This window comes from Condylura cristata, unplaced genomic scaffold (assembly GCF_000260355.1).
Source record: "Condylura cristata isolate star-nosed mole 26May11 unplaced genomic scaffold, ConCri1.0 scaffold00023, whole genome shotgun sequence".
Taxonomy (NCBI): domain Eukaryota; kingdom Metazoa; phylum Chordata; class Mammalia; order Eulipotyphla; family Talpidae; genus Condylura; species Condylura cristata.
In genome coordinates, this window is record NW_004567124.1 from 23,194,892 (window position 1) to 23,215,028 (window position 20,137).

The 20,137-nt window shown below is 36.9% G+C and overlaps 1 protein-coding gene across 1 annotated transcript in view; it reads right to left on the reverse strand.

Moving 5' to 3' along the window:
- CTDSPL2 (CTD (carboxy-terminal domain, RNA polymerase II, polypeptide A) small phosphatase like 2) overlaps positions 1-20,137 on the reverse strand; it is a 66,603-nt gene that overhangs the window by 29,767 nt on the left and 16,699 nt on the right. Inside the window, exons 2-4 of the mRNA XM_012728537.1 lie at positions 15,128-15,337; positions 5,147-5,285; positions 3,356-3,505 (exon numbers count right to left, since the gene is read on the reverse strand). Coding sequence (XP_012583991.1) covers positions 3,356-3,505; positions 5,147-5,285; positions 15,128-15,313 — 475 coding nt within the window. The 5' untranslated portion in view covers positions 15,314-15,337. The remainder of the gene's footprint in view (positions 1-3,355; positions 3,506-5,146; positions 5,286-15,127; positions 15,338-20,137) is intronic.

Consider the following 20,137-nt stretch of genomic DNA (forward strand, 5'->3'; position numbering starts at 1 on the left):
ATATTCACAGACATGTTATCTTCAAGTTTGTCAGTTTCTGTTTTCCAAATATATGTCGCAAATCCAGTTTGTTTCCCAAATACATTCCTCAAATCCCAATACATTTCCACCCATTTCATGTGGTATTATCGCTTAAACAAGTGTGAAACTAGCCTCACTATCCTTGGTCTCTTCCCTTTCTATTGTCATCCATCACAGAAAACAATCTAAGACTACTAAGGAAATATTTAGTTATACTCTAAATACAACTTCTAATTTCTAACCTTAGGTTGGCATGCTACTCAGCAGTGTTTTGTCTTAGTTTCTATGTTTCAAATGTTCTAAACCTTCACCATTCTCTTCAATCCCTGCCAGAATCTCAGCATGAGTCCCTCTCTCTTAAAGAAAAAAAAAAGCCAACAACTTCTGCCCAAACATCTATTCCTACATACACCCGCAGTTTCTTTCAGCAACAGAATAAGACTCTTTTCTCACTGTTTCATTCTAACCTTTCTACCTGTTCTCTTGAACTGTACTAAACTATAGAATCCTTTCCCATTATTTCAACCATTCCTATTAGAGCCTTCCCTGGCACTTAAAACATGCTTGAATCATGAATATAAACTATCCCTTGAGATTCTGTACCTTTTCCAGTTTTTCAGACTTGTAATGGCAATTCACATTTGCTGCCTCTTTTCTTACTTTGCACTTTACTCACTCATCTCAAAGTTATTAAGCTTCCAACTCCAACTATTCCTCTGAATCTGTTCTCACAAAAGAAACTAATGACTTCAAAAATGTCAGGTTTGATAGTGTCTTTTCAATGTTCATTTCCTTCTATCTTTATAACTATTTGACCCCAGTGTTAAGTTCTCCCTTCCTTTGGCTTCTGGACATAAAATCTCTCTTGGTTCTTATCACATCCTGTGTATTCCTCCAGTCAAATACTCTATACGTAACACACTAATCTGGACTTTCAAACACACTACATCATTGCTCATGCCTTTGTCTGCCTAGAATGGCCTTTATCAACTTTCAAGATTCACTTTCCCAACAGTCATCTCTAGGCTGCCACCCAGAACAGGGCCATGATATTCTTTGAATACTGCCTGCATCATAAATTTATCAACACATTCATAAAAAATTATTACACTTCATTGAAGCAGAAGACTTTGAGAGCTGGGACCATGTATATAATCCTTGAGTCTTCAGGGGCTAACATAGTATTTGGAAAACAGTAAATCAATGTTATTTTCTAAATGAACAGAAATCTTCAAATCACTCCTCAAATTGATAGTCCACTCTTTCACTGCATTTCCAAAAGATGTTATATACAAATAAATATATATATATAAATAAAAGATGATATAAACAAATGTTCCACAAAAAAGGATTTTTGGTAATGTCTAGGAAATACTATGTTAAACTAAGCTAAGTAATTTTGTTTTGCCTCACATTCCTTTTATATGCTGCTATGCATTACTCTTACCCCAAACAGATTTGATTTGACAGTGCACCATTGTACCTTTTAAGAATTGTACTATCATCCAGACACATACTTAAAACAAGAATTTGGCCCTCCCTGGTGGTGCAGCGGATTGAAGCGTTGCACTGCGAAGCTAAGCCAAGCCATACACCCACTTAAGTGCGCGTTCGATCCCCACCCCAGAGCTGACCCACATGGCGCAGCAGACCTCTCCTGTCTCTCTGTTACTCCCCTCAGCAGTATACTTGATTGATCTGCATGTTCTGTTCCCCACTCTGTCTCCGGTGAATCCTCTCACTGCCCCTGCACCTGTGGTTGTACCCATTTCTGTATACATACATACATAAATAAATATTTAAAAAACAAAAAACAAGAATTTAAGTAATCATACCGTAAGCACTCAATGGTTGTTTTCAATGTACCCAATACTTTATCAAAGTCATGGCAGGTGCAATATATGATCTCTTGCTCTCAAATAACTGAGAATAAATATTATTTATAAGGGGCCTCCCTGGTGACAAGGGGTTGAGATGCAGTACTATGAAGCTATCCGCAGCCGCTACAGCACAAGTTCAATCCCTGGCTAGGGAGGTAACCAACTTGGCATGTCAGATCTCGCCTGTCTCAACTGCTGCTTCCCTCCGCAGTGTATTTCAATAGATCTGCCTGTTCTGCTCCTCTCTCTATCTCTAGTGAATACTCTCACTACGACCACCAATCTCTGGCCTATACCCCAGTTCTTATAGGCATAAGTAAATCTTTAAAAAAATTATTACATATGAAATTAGAAATTAATCTTTAGATAGAACACTGGCTGAAAATTTAATAAAGTACATAGTAAGAAAGTCAGTTTTGATCTTCAATTCCTCTGAATTAGTAATTTTAATATTTGTCCAAACTGAAAGTGGGGGGAGGAGGATCAAGTAAGTAACAACAAAGAGAAAGTGTTACAAAGGAAGAAAAAATTCATTTCATTTCACTTTAAATATTCAACAAGCTCCATTTTATTAATTAAGAATACTGAAAATATTTCTGGCTTCTCTCCTGTACACACACTAAGAATTACAGAAGTCATACCAACAAAGAAAAGGAAAAAAACTTCCTCGAGCCCAACCTTTATCAAGATGATTCATTCAGTAGAATTAATCAAAACCCATTATTTACTTCAGTCCCCCTCCTCCATAAAAAAGCTTTTCAGAGTTTTTATTTTTAATGAAGCTGAATATAAACATAAGACACTGCCAAAACAAGTCAGCAAAATCAATCAGATCATAAACAAACTAGAATACCTATTAGTTTTCTTTTTTTAAGTTTTACGTATTTATGCATACAAGAACTGGGGTACAGGCCAAAAGTACAGGGTTGAAAAGATTCACCAGAGACAGAGTGGGGAGCAGAACAGGCAGACTGACTGATATACAATGCTGAGGGGAGCTTTGTGGGAAGGGGTGTCAGGAGAGGTCTATGTGTGGGTCACGCCCCCGGCTGGGAATCGAACTTGAGGTGCTGTGGTTGCAGACAGCCTCACAGCACTGTGCTTTAACTCATTGTGCCACTAGGGAGAGCCCCCTATAAGTTTTGTTTTGTTTTTAAGATATACTTATTTATGCATTCAGAACCGAGATACAGGCGAGAGGTGTAGGGGCGGTGAGAGGACTCACCAGAGACAAACTAGGGGGCAGAACAGGCAGAATAATGAAGTACACTGCTGAGGGGAGCAGCAGACGGATTAGGAGAGGTCTGCCACGCCATGTGGGTCACCTCTGGGGTTGGGGATGGAACTCGCCCTTAAGAGGCTGCAGCTCACTTGCAGTGCTACGCTTTAACCCACCAGGGAAGGGCCCCCTATGAGTTTTTTAACCCAAATTATGACTAGTGGTTTATACTTACCATTTTTATTTGCTGGTGAAAAAAAGTTGAAAACAGGAGAAAATATAGTCCCCAACAATGTAGTCCTTGGAGGACTGCCAGAGGAAGGATTATCTTCTAATTTTCCATTTTGTTTTACATGTTGATTCGTCATTTCATAACTACCAGCTTCTAAGAAACCAAAAAGGAAAATGTTATCTAGAATACATGGTTTTCAAGAAACATGTCCTAAATTTAATTATAAAAATAACTTTTTCCTTCAAAATACTTTAAGAAAACTTATTAACATTAAGAAAATGTGTTAAAGACCCTGAGGTAAAACACTGTAAATCAAAGGATCTTATAAATTCCTTTATAATGCCTCATGAATGCTAAAATTTTACTGAGTTTTTTCCAAGTAATTTCATCTAGAATCATATATTATGCATACACAGAAAGTGAAATTCATTCTTGGTTGCTTTAGTTACAAAGTTAAAATATGAAAAAACAAAAATGCCACATTTTGTCTATTTATATTTCAGGATGCTGCACACTTCAAAAAACCTATTCTGACACCTATTTCTAATGACTAACAGCAAAATAAAGAGGTAATGTTGCTCTATTAAAGCAGAAGACTATGGATAGCAATTTATAAAGTTATTTATGTAGATCAGGATAACATTTCAGAGTGTTTAGGAAGAATAATAAGTAGTATTTTTTTTAAGTGTCTTGTGAGTAAAAATTATTCTAAATTTTTTTTAAAAAATCAAAATCACACGGGACTATGGTGGTGGCACAGGGGTGATTTGGTGATGGGAAACCCGCGGGGATTACAATTGAGATGGAAAAAAAAAATGTGCAAAATGATGTAAAAATAAACTTTTTAATAAAAAAAAATCAAAATCAAAATAAATTCATTCCACTGTTCTGATTAACCACTCTTTGATCTACCACAAACTTTACTTATTATCTACCACATTTCTTTCCTTCTTTGCTACAAATCTTTTAACATTTTTTTAATCAAAAACTTTTTATCCCTAATGACAAATTCTCAGAGGTATAGATACATTAATGCATTAAGAAAGAGGTAAGGGATTATTACTGATGTTGTGTTTAAGATAGGTAAGGAATTATTACTGATGTTGTGTTTAAGACAGGTTGAAAGATAGTCTCTATGCTCTAAGTATTATTCCTTATACATTTCTCTGCTTGTCCTTGTTTTTCTATTTTTGATTTAGAAGCATCTCAAAATATAATAAAGGTTTTGACCTAATACAACAGAGTTTATCAATATCGATACTATTGACATTTGGGACATAATTATTTGTTGTCGGCAGCCCTATGCAGTGTGGGATGCTTAGCAGCATTCCTAAACTCTATCCGTTAGGAGTGAGGCCCCTCTCGCACATGCCCCTTGAATGTATTATGTTGAAAATGTCCTCTAGAGTACAAAACCACTCTTAATTGAGAACTATTGGGCTAAGGTAGTTAAGATCCTTTCAGCTCTGAAATTCCATGATCCAGAAACAAATTCTTTGTACAAATTTTCATTAAATCAAGTTGCAATTATTACTGCTTAAGATATGGATCAGAGGTAAAAAAAAATTAGATCCATATACATTTTCATGCTAACAACATAAAAAGCGAGTTACTTTACCTTGTCATTTTTATTCAAAGTAGATTTATATTAGAAAGGCAAATTTTTATTTCACTTCCTGCTACTAATATTGAATAAAAAGGAAAATACAAAAACAAGAAATGGCTCAATTTTTAAGAAACTGAGGTGAGCTCTTTACTCAAAATTTATAAAACAGTATCTAAATGTTAACAAACCTCCATTTACTTGACTTTTCCGTCTTACTCGAGAGATCTGTTTGTTAGGTTTTTCTCCTACTCTTGGTGTTGATGTGATCAAATTATTGTCTATATCACGTTCAATTCTACTCCGTTTCGAAGGATTTTCTCTTTCTTCCTTAAAAGATAATAAGAGGAAAGAACAGGCACTGAGTAGTCACTCTACCTTATAGGTTACACTTCTATAAATTATAACATATGCTATACTTCCCTGATTTTCACACTTAGGAGAAACTAAGTAAAATTAATATCCAACTAAATAAACCTAAGATATCCAGTAGCAGTAGAAAACACAGGGAGAAAAAATGATTGTGTTATACGCAGTATGCATTTATGGAATTACAATACACAGATACAATTAAAAATTCTCACAATTCAAGTCCTTCCCCTTAGGTCTATTCAAGTTTACATATTAACAAAATACTGAAATATTTAGCAGTTTCGCTTTATCCTTAAAAATGTCCAACAGAGGTTGTTTTCCTGAGCTGTAGGATATGGAAGAGAATACCACTGGAATTTGATGGCATATCACATAATACCAAACATGCTACAAAATAATAGGGCCAAAATTGACATACTTTCAATGCCAACTCCAATTTTTTCTGTATCCACACATTACGTTGTGAAGGAGTCTACTCCTTCACAACGTAATGTGTTTTCTGTATATAGGTCAAATATACATGAACCAGTTTATAATAGTTTTTCAGTATTAATGATCAATACAGTAAACTGCAAGTACTACTTGATTAATGTTTCTCTATAGCTGTTCTCATTTGCAAAATTTTTCTGAAGTCATCTGCTACAAGTATGATTTTCCCACATTACAGTAATGCTGGTATAGTTCCCTGCTATTTTAATGAGACTGCCTGAAATCATTGTTAAGATTTCTGAATTTATAATACTTATTTTACACATTTTATATATAATTAACATTCCTATTCAACAGGAGTAACTATTTTTTTATTTGATGCTTTTATACCAAAAGCAAATATATGCTCCTATGCATTTTCTAAAGACTGAATATTGCTTTGCTACCTCTGAAATTTTTAAAAACAAATCCTGTTATAAATGATCAAAATTAAATTTTCAATTTAGAAAAAATAGGAAAAAAGTGATACAACAAATATTCAATGCAAAAGTTTACATTACTGAGCAGTTTCTCTAATTTTGTGATTCCTCCAAAAAGGCCTAGCACAGAACAATGCTGTATTAATTGATAATAAAATTCCTCAAATTTTTACTGTTAATCATTTCCCCAACATTTTAAAATGATGAACAGCAAATGTTGTATCCTCCAAATGAATTCACCATTACCGGGGGATATATAATTCTCTTTATTAAAAAAAAAAGTCTTGGCCCTCCCTGGTGGCACAGCGGATTAAAGCACAGCACAAAGAAGCTTAAACCACTTCCACATTAGTTTGATCCCCACCTCAGAGGTGACCACATGGCCTGGCAGACCTCTCCTGACCCGCCCGCTGCTCCCCTCGGCAATGTACTTCGTCGAACTGCCTGTTCTGCACCCGACTCTGTCTCTGATAAATCCTCTCACCCTCTGCATCTCTGGCCTGTACCCCAGTTCTGTATGAATAAATAAATTAATCTTTTAAAAAAAAAAAGTCTTTCAAGAACAGAAGTAATGCCACAAAGTTACAGCATCCAAGGGCCCCAAAAAGAGTAGCAGAGCACATTAGTTATGTCTCCATAATTCTATAACCATCACTATCAAAAACAATGACTGGGACATCCAAGTATAATATAATAGATGCCATAGCCAGGCATCAATAGAATGCTACCTCAGTACCAAATAAAAGGTATTATAAACAAAGAAGTAAAACAAGACTTGAAATGTGGTGCTTTAAGTCAGTAGGGTTGCTTAGGATGGACACAGAAGAAATGCAAACTGCTAATGAGAATTCCTGCTGGACCAGGGTATTCTCTGGTGTCATACTCTTAATTGTAAGTTATCAATTCTAAAAATTGTGGAGGAGAGGTTGGGGAGGGACATAAGGGGGAGCCTGAAACAGTTCAACTGAAATCTTTTTACTTTCTGATGAAGTATAAAATTCAAGTACCATTATTCAGATTTCCATGTACAATTTAGGAAAAATCACATATAAATCAAATGCCACACATGTTATTATACTGCCACTATTCCTCTATTTATAGACAGTGAATAAGTAAACTGATTGTGGAGTTACCACATACTACAGCAGAACAAAATGAGAATGATCAACTTAGAATGCAGTCGATGCATGATTAACACAGGTTTGAATTACATGGGTCCACTATATGCAGATTTTCTTGTAAACAGACAACTTCTCAGTACTACAGATGCAGTTTCTCTCTCTTTTTTTAAAGATTTATTTATTTATGCATACAGAAACAGGCAGATTGAAGAAGTACACTGCTGAGGGGAGTAGCAGGCAGGTCAGGAGAAGTCTGCCATGTGGGTCACCTCCAGGGCGGGGATCGAACTCATGCTGAAGTGGCTTTAGCTTCTTGGTACAGTGCTACAACCCGCTACACCACCGGGGGGGGGCCCAGTTTTTCTTATTTTAATATTTTGTTTTCTCTAGCTGACTTTACTGTAAGAATATACTATAATATATATATTATATATTATATATAGATATGTCCATATATTATATATATAGGTCTATATATGAAATACATGTAAACTTACTGATTAAGTTATCAGCAAGGCTTTCAATCAAACAGCATGACGTCAAGCTTGAGGGAAATTAAAAGTTAGATTTCTGACTGGGGTGTCCAGTACCTCTAATGCCAACGTTATAAGCACCAACACTACATTTAAATACTTTAGCTTACATCTCTAAAGAGGAAGATAAAATTAGGAGAATCAGGGCTTAATTAAATTCTGCAGTTTTTGACAATAAGATGCTACATAAATAAAATTCTCCAGAACACATTTAAATGTCTGATAAGATTTTTTAATTAATTTCTTTATATATTTTATATCATTGCTCATTTTTGTACAATGTATTCTTTCTCTTCTTAGGTTAGTCCCCATAATATTTTTTTAAAGATTTATTTATGCACACAGAACTGGGGTGCAGGCCAGAGGTGCAGGGTGGTGAGAGGATTCACCAGAGACAGAGCAGGGAACAGAACAGGAGGAGCCACTGAAACACACTGCTGAAAAGAGCAGTGGGCGTGTCATGAGAGGTCTGCTTTGCCAAGCAGGTGACCTCTCTGGCAGCGCTGGTTCTGATGGCATCACAGTGCTTTAACCCATTGTAACCACCAGGAAGGGTCCGGTCCCCATAATGATGAGTCTATTTTGAAAAGTAATTCATCACCCAATTCTAGTCTTTCTTACCCAATATTGTTGGACATAGTATGATTTTTTTTAAGATTTCTTTATTCATGAATATAAAATCTGGGGTGCAAGCCAGAGGTGCAGGGAGAAAGTACCCTATAGTATGACTTTTAGAAGAGGAACTAAGAAAAAAATTTGGGGCCTCCCTAGTGGCACAAGGAGTAAAGTCAACATTATGGAGCTATGAGCAGCCACTGAAGCATGAATATGAACCCTTGCCAGGGAGCTAACCCACATCTTAAGCAGACCACTGATCTTGACCACTACTCCCCTCAACAATGCATTTCAATCTGCCTGTTGTGCTTCCTACTGTCTCTGGTGAATCCTCTCACCATCCTACTCCCACACCTCTGGCCTGTACCCCAGATGTTGTTTGCATAAATAACTTCTTTAAAAAGAAAAAAAAAATCTGGCCCTCCCTGGTGGCGCAGAGGGTTAAAGCACTGCACTACGAAGATTAAGCCACTTCCGCAAGAGTTCAATTCCCGCCTGCCCCGGAGGAGTCCACATGGTGAGGCAGACCTCTCCTGACCCGCCCGCTGCTCTCCTCAGCAGTGCACTTCGTCTATCTGCCTGTTCTACTCCCCACTGTCTCTGGTGAATCCTCTCATCCTCTGCATCTCTGGCCTGTACCCCAGTTCCATATGAATAAATAAATCTTAAAAAAAAGAAAAAAAATCTATATTGCTGCACTGGTTGTTTTATTTATTAAAGATTATTTATTTGTTTATTTATTTATTTATGCATGCATGCATACAAGAGCTGGAGCACAGGCCAGAGGTATGAGGATTCACCAGAGGCAGTGGGGAACAGAATAGGCAGATCAAGTGAAGTATACTGCTAAAAGGAGCAGCAGACAGGGTCAGGAGAGGTCTGCCACACCATGGAGGACAGCTCCCTAGCAGGGAATCGAACTCATGCTGCAGTGGCTGTGTAGAGCTTCATAGTACTATGCATTAACTGCTGCACCACCAGGGAGGGCCCTGTCCTGGTTATGTTAATAAGCCTACATTATCTTTGCTAATATTTGTATTTTTCAATATTATTTCCAAAGGGGAAATCTCAGGAAGGTGGTTTCTTGAGTTTTCTTAATTCAATGACTCCCAAATTAAAACTAAAGAGGCAAAAAAAACTCTAGGATAAATTAGTCTCACACAGCCCCCAAACTCCAAACGAATGAGCCATAACACCTGAATGCACTTATGTACCAATGCAGAAGGAAGAGGACACAACAAGGTGTGTGACACATCTCAGAACAGAAGCCCAAAATAGCTGAGAGGTTAGTATTCAATTGAAAGCACAGGAGGTCAATTTAAGGACAGATGAAATAGGAGAGAGAAGTTGCTGCCCAAACCCAATAGCAAAGAGATCCTTTGCTAAACAAGGAATTAGTTCCTTGAACTCTTAAAATTGAACAAGTATGGCTACCACTACAACCAGGCTCACACTGAGAAGAATCTGATGGATGGGAATAAAATCTGACCAGGAAAGATAAGAACAGAGAAGAGAAAAAAAAGTTTCAGATACACATAGGGTAAGGACAGGAAAATTCAAAAAGCAATCAATGTATCATTGAATGCCACACAAAACAACAAAACTAGTTAATAAAGGAACACGCAACTTTCTAAAACATTTAAAAACTACTCTCGGGACCTCCCTGGTGGCACAGCAGGTTAAAGCACAGCACTAAGAAGCTAAAGCCACTTCAGCATGAGTTCGATTCCCTCCCCGGAGGTGACCCACATGGCATGGCAGACCTCCCCTGACCCACCTGCTGCTCCCCTCAGCAGTGTACTTCATAGATCTGCCTGTTCTGCTTCCTGATCTGTCTCTGGTGAATTCTCTCACCCCCTCTGGCCTGTACCCCAGCTCTGTATGCATAAATAAATAAATCTTTAAAAAAACCTTTAAAACAAAACGAAAAAACTACTTGCACATAAATACAAGTATCAAGTATACATGTCAAATCCACACAAAATTGTAATAATAAAACACAAAGAATAAAATAACATCTCTACAGATAAAGCATTTCAGAAAACACGTGGAGAATTGTAACATTTCAAAAGACATCATTAAGAACATGATGAGACCTATGAGCTAGAAAGTTAGAATGAAAAGAGAACAAAATAATTAGAAACAAAACAAGAAATCATTTCAGAAATAAAGATAACTAGAATGTATATAAAAGTGAACAGTACAGGGCCCTCCCTGGTGGTGCAGCGGGTTAAAGCACAGCACAGAGAACCTAAAGCCGCTTCTGCATGAGTTCTATTCCGGCCTGCCCCGGGAGGTGACCACACGGTGTGGCAGACCTCTCCTGACCCGCCCTTGCTCCCCTCCGTGATGTGCCTGTTTTGTTCCCCACTCTGTCTCTGGTGGAGCCTCTCACCGCCCCTGAGCCTCTGGCCTGTACCCCAGTTCTGTATACACAAATAAATAAATCTTTAAAAAAAAAAAAAAGTGAACAGTACAGATTAGACTCCAACATTAAGAGAAACAGAAGTAAAAGGGGGAAAATTAAGAAATCAAATTGTGACAACTATTAGACCAAAAAAAAAAGACAAAAAAAGATCCAAGAGAAAGACAATAGTCCCCGAAAAAGGAAACCAGAGCAAATGGCAGCAAAACAAGATTAGAAATTTTCCCTAAAGCCCTCCTTGGTGGCACAACAGGCTACCCCACACAGTCACTTCAATGAGTTCGATTCCCTGCCCCAGATGTGATCCATAGGACACCTCCACATTGGCAAAACAGACCACTCCTGTCTCTCCGGCTGCTCCCCTCAGCAGTGTACTTCACCAATGTGCCTGTTCTGCTCCCCAGCTCTGTCTCTAGTGAATCCTCTCACCGACCCTGAACCTCTGACCTGTACCCCAGTTCTATATGCATAAATAAATAAATCTAAAAAAATTTTCCCCCTCAAATCAAATATTAGAAATTGCATGTTGACATAACACAGTTTAAAACAATCAACTCCAAAACACAAATACAAAGACACATTTTAAGAAAATATCCTTTGAAGAACAAGGTAAAATCAATTCCCTTGATAAAGAAAATAACAGCAAAACTGATGCTCAAGCATAAAGGGCACGAGAAAAATACAGGATAGGCCTTCCTAGTGGTGCAAGGGGTTAAGTCTTAGCACTATGGAGCTATTCAAAGCCACTGCAGCAAGATTTCAATCCCCAGTCAGGGAGCTAATCCACATGGTGCAGCAGACCTCTCCTATATCACCCATTGCTCCCCTGAGCAGTATATTTCAGTTGATCTGCCTGTTCTGCTCCCCAATCTGTCTCTGGTGAATCTTCTCACACCACCCTCCATACCTCTGGCCTACACCCCAGCTCTTGTATGCATAAATAAATAAATCTTTTAAAATATATGTAAGACTATAGGATATTATTTCCATGAGCACCTTCTATGGCATCTACTAAAAAATGAGCATCAGACAACAAAAATGATTACAGACATGAGGATGGAGAAAAAGCTCTAACCATACAAACACAGGTAGAATCTTATTAACTAAAACAAATAAGGATTAAAACAGTATGCAATGGCTATAGGCTCAGAACATATAAATCTAAAACTGTTAGAAAATTGGTCAGATGTAGAAAAGTTTCTTCTAAATTACCTAAAACCACTTTGAGGAAGAAAACAAACTACTATTTCTACAGGGTCTGTATAAGAAATAGTAAATGTAGCTGCTAAAGCATAAAATAACTACAGATGGAATTTTAACTCTATAGTAAGAAATTAAAACCACTAAGGTGAATGTTATGAAATATAAAAGACCTTTCTGTTCACTACTTATGTACTCAGTAACTATACAGAGTTGCACCTGTTATCTCTGTACCTTTGTTATAGGGGGAAACACTATGAGTAGTTTTGATGTTTTGCTGTGCAATAATATTATTTACCTTTTAAAATTTTATCTAAAACTAGTAGTTAAAAAGAAAATTGTAACTACCTCTATGAACAATGAATGGTTTGAATCACTGGATTAAAAAGACTGTAAGTCTTATGATTTTCATCAGTTGCCACAGTGATGAAAAGAAAATGACACCAGAATTCTGACTCACTAAGGGAGAAATCTAGTCCAAAAACTAAGATGAAATTTTAAATTAGAAATGACTCTATTGCACACCCATTTTCCCTTTGCATAAATATTACATCTTATTGTTTCCTATGTAATGGAACACATCTAAGTACAATTAAATCACCAATATAGTTGTGCACTCAGCAACTGTTTTGAGATCAGTTATTTTTTAAAAAGGAATTTAATATTTTATTGTATACATAAGTTTTTTAAAAGCCAACAACTCCTCACTTAAAAAAAAGCCAATGAAGTATCTTAAAGATTAAGCTATCATTCTCTCAGTATGCTGTAAAAATAAATAAGGTATCATATTACACTGAAAAGTTTACAAAGTATAAGACCTATAAAAATAAATTCTTGAACAACAGATAATGTTATAAGTTTGGTGAATAAAAGCAGCAGGCATTTCCACTTTTCAATGATAAATTGAATTCACTGAATTAAAACATTCACAAATGCAGAAAATGAGTTAATAATTAGTCTTTACTGTCGTACTTTTCTGCCTCACAGATGCGGCTGATCTTGCTATGTTGACTGCTTTGGTAGTTACATCAACTAATCATCAAATATGTTTAGTATGACTTCAAGGTAATAAAAACAATTGTTGAGCTTATTTTTTTGTGCATCTCAAAGTTTATCATGGGATAGCTTATGTTGAGATTTGCAAAAAACAATGGTGGATGTAATTAATATGACCTTAGCCTAAATCCAGGCACTGACAGCCACTAGTTATTATTTTCTTCATTACCATGCACTTTCTGGGGCTGGGGGTGAGCCAATCTATTTAAGAATGTGCTTGATGAAGTTGTAATTAAATCCGAACCTGTAAATATATGTTAATGTTCTGTATGGCAAGATGGAAAGTATACATAAAACAATTCTGCTGCAAAACTTGTGCTTCCACAACTGTCTTAAGGAAAAAAAGAATGTACATTGAGTTGCTAGTTTTATTAGGCCACTTTTTCTAAGGAAGACTAAAGATTATGTGCCACATTAATAGGAGAATGCTCAAATCTAAGGAGATAAGTATGAACAGAAGTAGAAAACAAGGAGGAAAATAGCTTCATTTCTGAAAAATTATCTTTCATGAAAAACAGAAAGAGGTGATGAAGATGGTGATCTATATCATATACTGTCACATAATGGAAACTAAAAAAATATTTAATCTAGATAGCAACTTAGGATTTGCATTTGCACAAACAAAACAGAGAAAGCAAAAGGTAGATATATTTTTCCACATACAAAGAACTTTAGAGTTGTTCAGAGAACAAGCTGATGAACAGTAACATCCCAATCAATAGAAGCTGCTAACAATTCATTAGAAATTTAGGGATTCAGAAATACATGTTTCTGGAAGGAACTTGGCCCGTGTTATATAGTAATCCTTAAGTATTTCTACATTTATATAAATTAACTAAAAAAATCTTTACAATTTTGCAGAATACCCCTAAATCCTAGCCAATGGCTCCTAGTAACTACACTTTGCTAATTTCATGAAAACAAAATTTACCATTATGACTTAAGTCAGCACAGTGATTTATTTTTTTTAAGATTTATTTATGCACACAGAGGCTAGAGTACCCCAGTTCAGGAGCGGTGAGAGGATTTACCAGACAAGGAGTGAGGAGCAGAACAGGCTGACTGATGAAGCACACCACTGAGGGGAGCAGCGAGTGAGACAGAAGAGGTCTGCTGAGCCAAGTGGATCAGTTCCCTGGCCGGGAAATCGAACTCACAATTAAACGGCTGCAGCCAGCTTGCAATGCTGCACTTTAATTTATTGCGCCACCAGGAAGGGCCAGCACAGTAATTTTTCTACTCATGAAAATGGTATTACAGTGAAATAATTTTCTACTCATGAAAATCCATTACAGTGGATTTTTTCTTATATATAATTACTAAAAAGACAATTTATAAACAGTGATAAAATCTACATACAATAACATTGCTATTTATAGAATGCATTATTAAGGTTTCTTTAACAGCTCTCTCTGCACTTGAATTTAGAAAACAACTCTAAGACAGATCAAGTAGACTGTACTACCCTATCCTACTGTCTTCCTGAGGCTCAGCAGGATAAATGACTTTCCTCAGGTCATTCAAGTTGGTCCAGAGTATGAATCTGGAGCTTAAACCACTGGTTAGTGTTCATTCTTTGTTTACTCTTTAGGAAATACTACAACTGCACTATACAAATGTTAGAATTCAAACTGAGAAAGCAGTCATTTCCCTGACTGGATGAAGTACAAACAGTATTAATAAGAAACCAACTTTTGTAAAAGAAGGAATAGGGCAATATTCTTTTACTCCCTGCTGCCAAAACAAAACACTCAGTGGAGTAAACAATCTTTTCTTGAACAGTCATTTAGTATTCTCCATGATAGTATCCTAAAACAATAGAAAATATAGGCATTTTGTAGAAGTATGCTCAGCAATATTGTACTTCTGATCTTTACAAGATTAAGGAAAACAACCTAAACTTCACTTTTAATGATATTTAAGTATAAGGTGAAACCATTACCTTGGGTGTGCTTCCTTTAATGAATTTTTTAATTGAAGACAATAAGCCGGTTTCATTCTTGGGTGGTTTTTCGCCTCCTGAAGGTAGACTATCATCAACCTCTGAATATTTCCTCTTCGCTCTGGCAGTGCGTTGTGTTTGGACTTGATTTGACTGCTGAGAAGTTTTCCGTGTTCTCAGCCTCATCTTTTATGAGTGACACATGTAAAACTGTAAAGTGAAAAATAACAAGGGTTACTGATGACAAACCTGGCATATCTGTATGTGCCCAGATTATATAATAAAAATCTCTTGGTTAAAAAAAAAAAAAAGTACACAGTGATACTGATCCCTCCCTGGTGGCACAATAGGTTAAAGGGCAGCACTACAAAGCTAGCCACAACCACTTCACTTAATTCAATCCCTGGCTAGGGAGGTGACCTACACGGCATGGCAGACTTCTGCCTCGCCTGCTGCTCCCCTCAGCAGTACACTTCATCAACCTGCCTGTTCTGCTCCCCACTCTGTGTCTGTTGAATCCTCACACACCCTGTACCTCTGGCCTGTACCCCAGTTCTCTATGCATAAGTAAATTAAAAAATCTTAAAAACAACTTTATGAGAATGATCTTACTGTACACAGTGATACTGATCCTATCACTAAGAAAGCATGAGGCAATCTAACTGAACACTCATTTTATGAATGAGAAAATCAGTGGCTGGCAAAACAGTCCTAAAATTCAAAGATTTAAGAACAGATCCTGAATCAGAGTCTGTGAAATAGAATTCAAAAAGTGCTAACCTAGGAATTAAGAGAGATGAATTCAAATTCCACTTCAATCATAGCTAAGCCATATTCATATTCACCCCTTTGTCACTGGCAAAGACTACCATCTTGAGATTCAAAAGAAGATATTACAAAAAGCTAGAAAGTGCAGTGGAATGACTACTCACAACAATGACCGCATTCACACAAAAGTCTATTTAAGCACTCCAAGTTAGTGAAGGTAAAGAAAGTTCTGGCAGAGGGTAGGGTTTCACTAAGAACCTCAACTATGTTTCCAAAGTTAGCTAAGTTATGGCTTTGCTGATTCAACCTAGTGGTCATAGAAAAGAAGTAAGAAACCCACCTTTTTGGCCCTCCCTGGTGGCGCAGTGGATTAAAGTGCAACACTGCAAGCGAGCCTCACTGAAGCAAGCTGCAGCTGCTTCAGTGCAAGTTCTATCCCCCCACCCTGAGGTGACCCACATGGCATGGCAGACCTCTCCTGACCCACCCGCTGATCCCCTCAACAGAGTATTTCATCACAGAGTGCTCCCCACTTTGTCTCTAATGAATCCTTTCACTGCCTATGGCCTATAACCCAGCTCTGTATGAATGAATAAATAATTCTTAAAAAAAAAAAAATGAACCCCCCTCCTTTTAAATACAGAAGCCACATATATAGTATTCAATTCAACAAAAAGCCCTGAACTCAAAGGAGTCACTGGAAGGGTTCCAAAAAAACATTATTTCCTATCCCAAAATGGTGCTCAGTTTAAAACTGCCAGCCCCAGAAAAACTGTTTGTTTTTTCTCCTAGAGTCAATGTTAACTTCTAAAGGGATCTATCATTCAAAGTATCAATCAAAGTCACAAAAAAGATAAATGATTTAGAGAAGTTGGATAATGACCACACCCAGTGGTATCATTAGTGTAAGTGACAATTTTTTTTAATTTATTTTTTAAAGATTTATTTATTTATGCATATAAGAACTGGGGTATAGGCCAGAGGACAATTTTGGTGTAAGGATCAATCTCTGTGACAGGCAAAGCAGGAAGACCAAGAGGTCTACTAAGTAACCTGCTAATAACCTGCCAGGTTACTTAAATACCTTGTTATTTACCATATATAAATTTGTTATCTTTTTTGTTTTTTTAAGATTTAGTTTCATTTATTTATGTATACAAGAACTGGGGTGTGAGCCAAAGGTGTGTTGGAGGAGGGGGTGGTCAGAGGATTCACCAGACAGAGTGGGGAGAACAGGCAGATTGACTGAAATATGCTGCTAAGGGCAGCAGTGGACAGGTCAGTAAAGGTCTGCTGCACCATGTAGGTTACCTCCTTGGCCAGGGATCAAAGTCATGCTGCAATGGCTGCTGATAGCTTTATACTGCTGAGACGGATCAAAGTCATGCTGCAATGGCTGCTGATAGCTTTATACTGCTGAGACGTAACCCTTTGCACCACCAGGGAGGCCCTAGTGCATAAATTCTTAACCCCTATTTCTTCAGCACAGTCCTCCCTAGAAGAGGAAAATTCCCATGTAGCATTGGATGGGAGAACTTTTCAAAAAGATTATTTTTAATCAATTTTTGTATATTTTAAAGACGTCTTTTTAAAAATACCTAAGCTCAATATATTCATAACCAATTAAATGGAAAGTATAAAAGTTTATGAAATAATATACTAATGTAAAGTAGGTCTTTAAAAAAAAAACTAAAGCCGTAGCTATTCTGTTTTATGAGGTTTGTTTCACTAAAATTTATGTACTTACTGGTCATCTGCTATCAGAATGGTAATAAAAGAATACAATAACCTCCGCCCATGAGAACCAGAAAGGCTAGCAGTTACGTGTAATGTCTGTATGTTCTGACAATGTAAATAAAGACAACCATTTAAGAGGGTGGGAGAATACAGCAAAAAGAAAGTGCATACACTTTCAGTAATCAGACATACAGTGATAGTATTGAGATTGCTATTCTAAGACCTGTGGATCAATCTAATTAATTGCTAGATTTCTAATTTCAAGTCTTTCATACACTAAATCCTTTGGAACCAAGACATAATATGGAACAAGAAGACAGAGGTAGAGGTGTAAGATAGATGTTAAATATAATCCTTGGAATTCTGTTACCAATAGGTCAACAAATCCTCTATCCAAAAAAAACAAACATACAGTTGGACAAAATGATTAAAAATACTATTTTAGCGCTCTGCAAATCAGTAAAAGGCTTATACATAATCTGAGAACATTAAACTTTGGGTAATGTAAGTCTGTGCCATTCCTGTCTGGTACTCCTTTCCCCTCTCCCAATTCAGATGATTTGGCAGACTGAGAGAACTGGCCACTTTGGACTCACCATTAAAAAGACACATGATTTAGAGAAGTTGTATAATGACTACACTCAGTGCTGTCAATAAATATAAATGACAATTTTCGTATAAGTGATCATCTGTGATAAGCAAAAGTAGGACTGCCGAAAGCTCTACTAGCCTGAAGTTGCAACATCCACATTCTGATCTGAGGCAGCACACATTAGAACAGACGAAAGGTGCAAACTATCCACTTTCTTGGCCAACGCTCTGTATGGGAGAAGATGAGGAAGTACATAAGTGAAAAGTAAGAGCTGGGACAGATGTTGGAAAGGCTCAAATGGCAGAGATACACAGGGAGAAATGAAAGTCTTACCATGCAAGGTATTACATACAGCACACTATGTGTTCAACCACTAGCTCACCACGGGCTTGCATATTCGGGTGAGTCCTACTAAGTTAAGGTTAAAAATTAACATCCAGCACAATGACAGTGAAGGAAAGAATAAACAGATGGGACTACATATCAAGTTAAAGAGCTACTTGTACAGCAAAAGAGACATTACAAAAAACTAACAGACATCCCACTGATTGGGAAAAAATTTTCTCACACAACACTAACTATATAAAGGATTGATCACAAAGATATGCAAATTAAAACCACAGTGAAATACCACTTCACACCTGTGAGAATGGCACATCTTCAAACAACTAGCAACAACAAATGTTGGTGAGGAGAAAAAGGAACTCTCCTGCACTGCTGGTGGGAATGCAAACTAGTACAACCACTATGGAAAACTGTTTGGAGGCTTCTCAAACTACTAAAAATGGAGCCTACACATGACCCAGCAATCCCACTCCTAGGTATCTACCCAAAAAACACAAACACACTGATGCAAAAAGACACCTGAACCCCTGTACTTATTGCTGCTTTATTTACAATAGAAAAAACATGGAATATATTCACAATGAAGTATTACTCAGTGATCAAAAAAGATAAACTAATGCCTTTCTGCAGCAACATGGATAGAGCTGGAAGGGATCATGCTTTATTAGTGAAATAAGTCAGAAAGTAAAAGAAAAATACCAGATGGTTTCACTCATAGCAGGAGCAAAAGGATCAGGTGTTTGGGGGTAGGGGGGAGAATAATAATAATGAACAACTATATACCAGAGCCATTTTATGGGGGTACAGTGGGATCAAAGAAGAGGGGGTACACGGGACTATGGTGATGGCACATGTGGTGATGATGGGAGACCATGGGGATTGCAACTGAGATGGAAAAGGCACAAAATGATGTAAAAATAAACTAATATAATAAAAAATGTAAATATAAAATTAAAATAAAATACTATGTAGAGATATCAGTGGCTGCATACTGCAGTGAGACAGATCTCATAGACTGTTCTTACAGAAGTTATCAGTACAACAACCTACAGAGAAAAAACTTTCTAAATCCTGAGTAATGTTGTCAAGAAAGTATGAAAGAAAATAACCCAAACTCAGGGGGGAAAAATACAATGAGTGTGTATTATCTGTCGGGCTTACAACAATCCAAGAAGCACAGGTAACTATTTACACATGACAAAATTCATTCCTGGATCCTGTCTGAGTCTGAAAAATTGTCTATTTTATGTGATACAAGTTTTCTCTATTATTACAAAATGTTGATTTCAGATTTTAAGAAGACTAAACACACATAAAGATATGCACAAAGCCCACATAATTCCTCAATCCAGAGATAACCAAAATATATGATTTAATATTCTGCTGAATATGTGTGTGTGTGTGTGTACTCAGAATTACATTATATACAGAATGGTATAACTTCTTTTTTTTTTTTAAAGATTTATTTATTTATTCATACAGAACTGGTGTACAGGCCAGAGATGCGGAGGGTGAGAGGATTCACCAGGGACAGAGTGGGGAGCAGAACAGGCAGATCAATGAAGTAC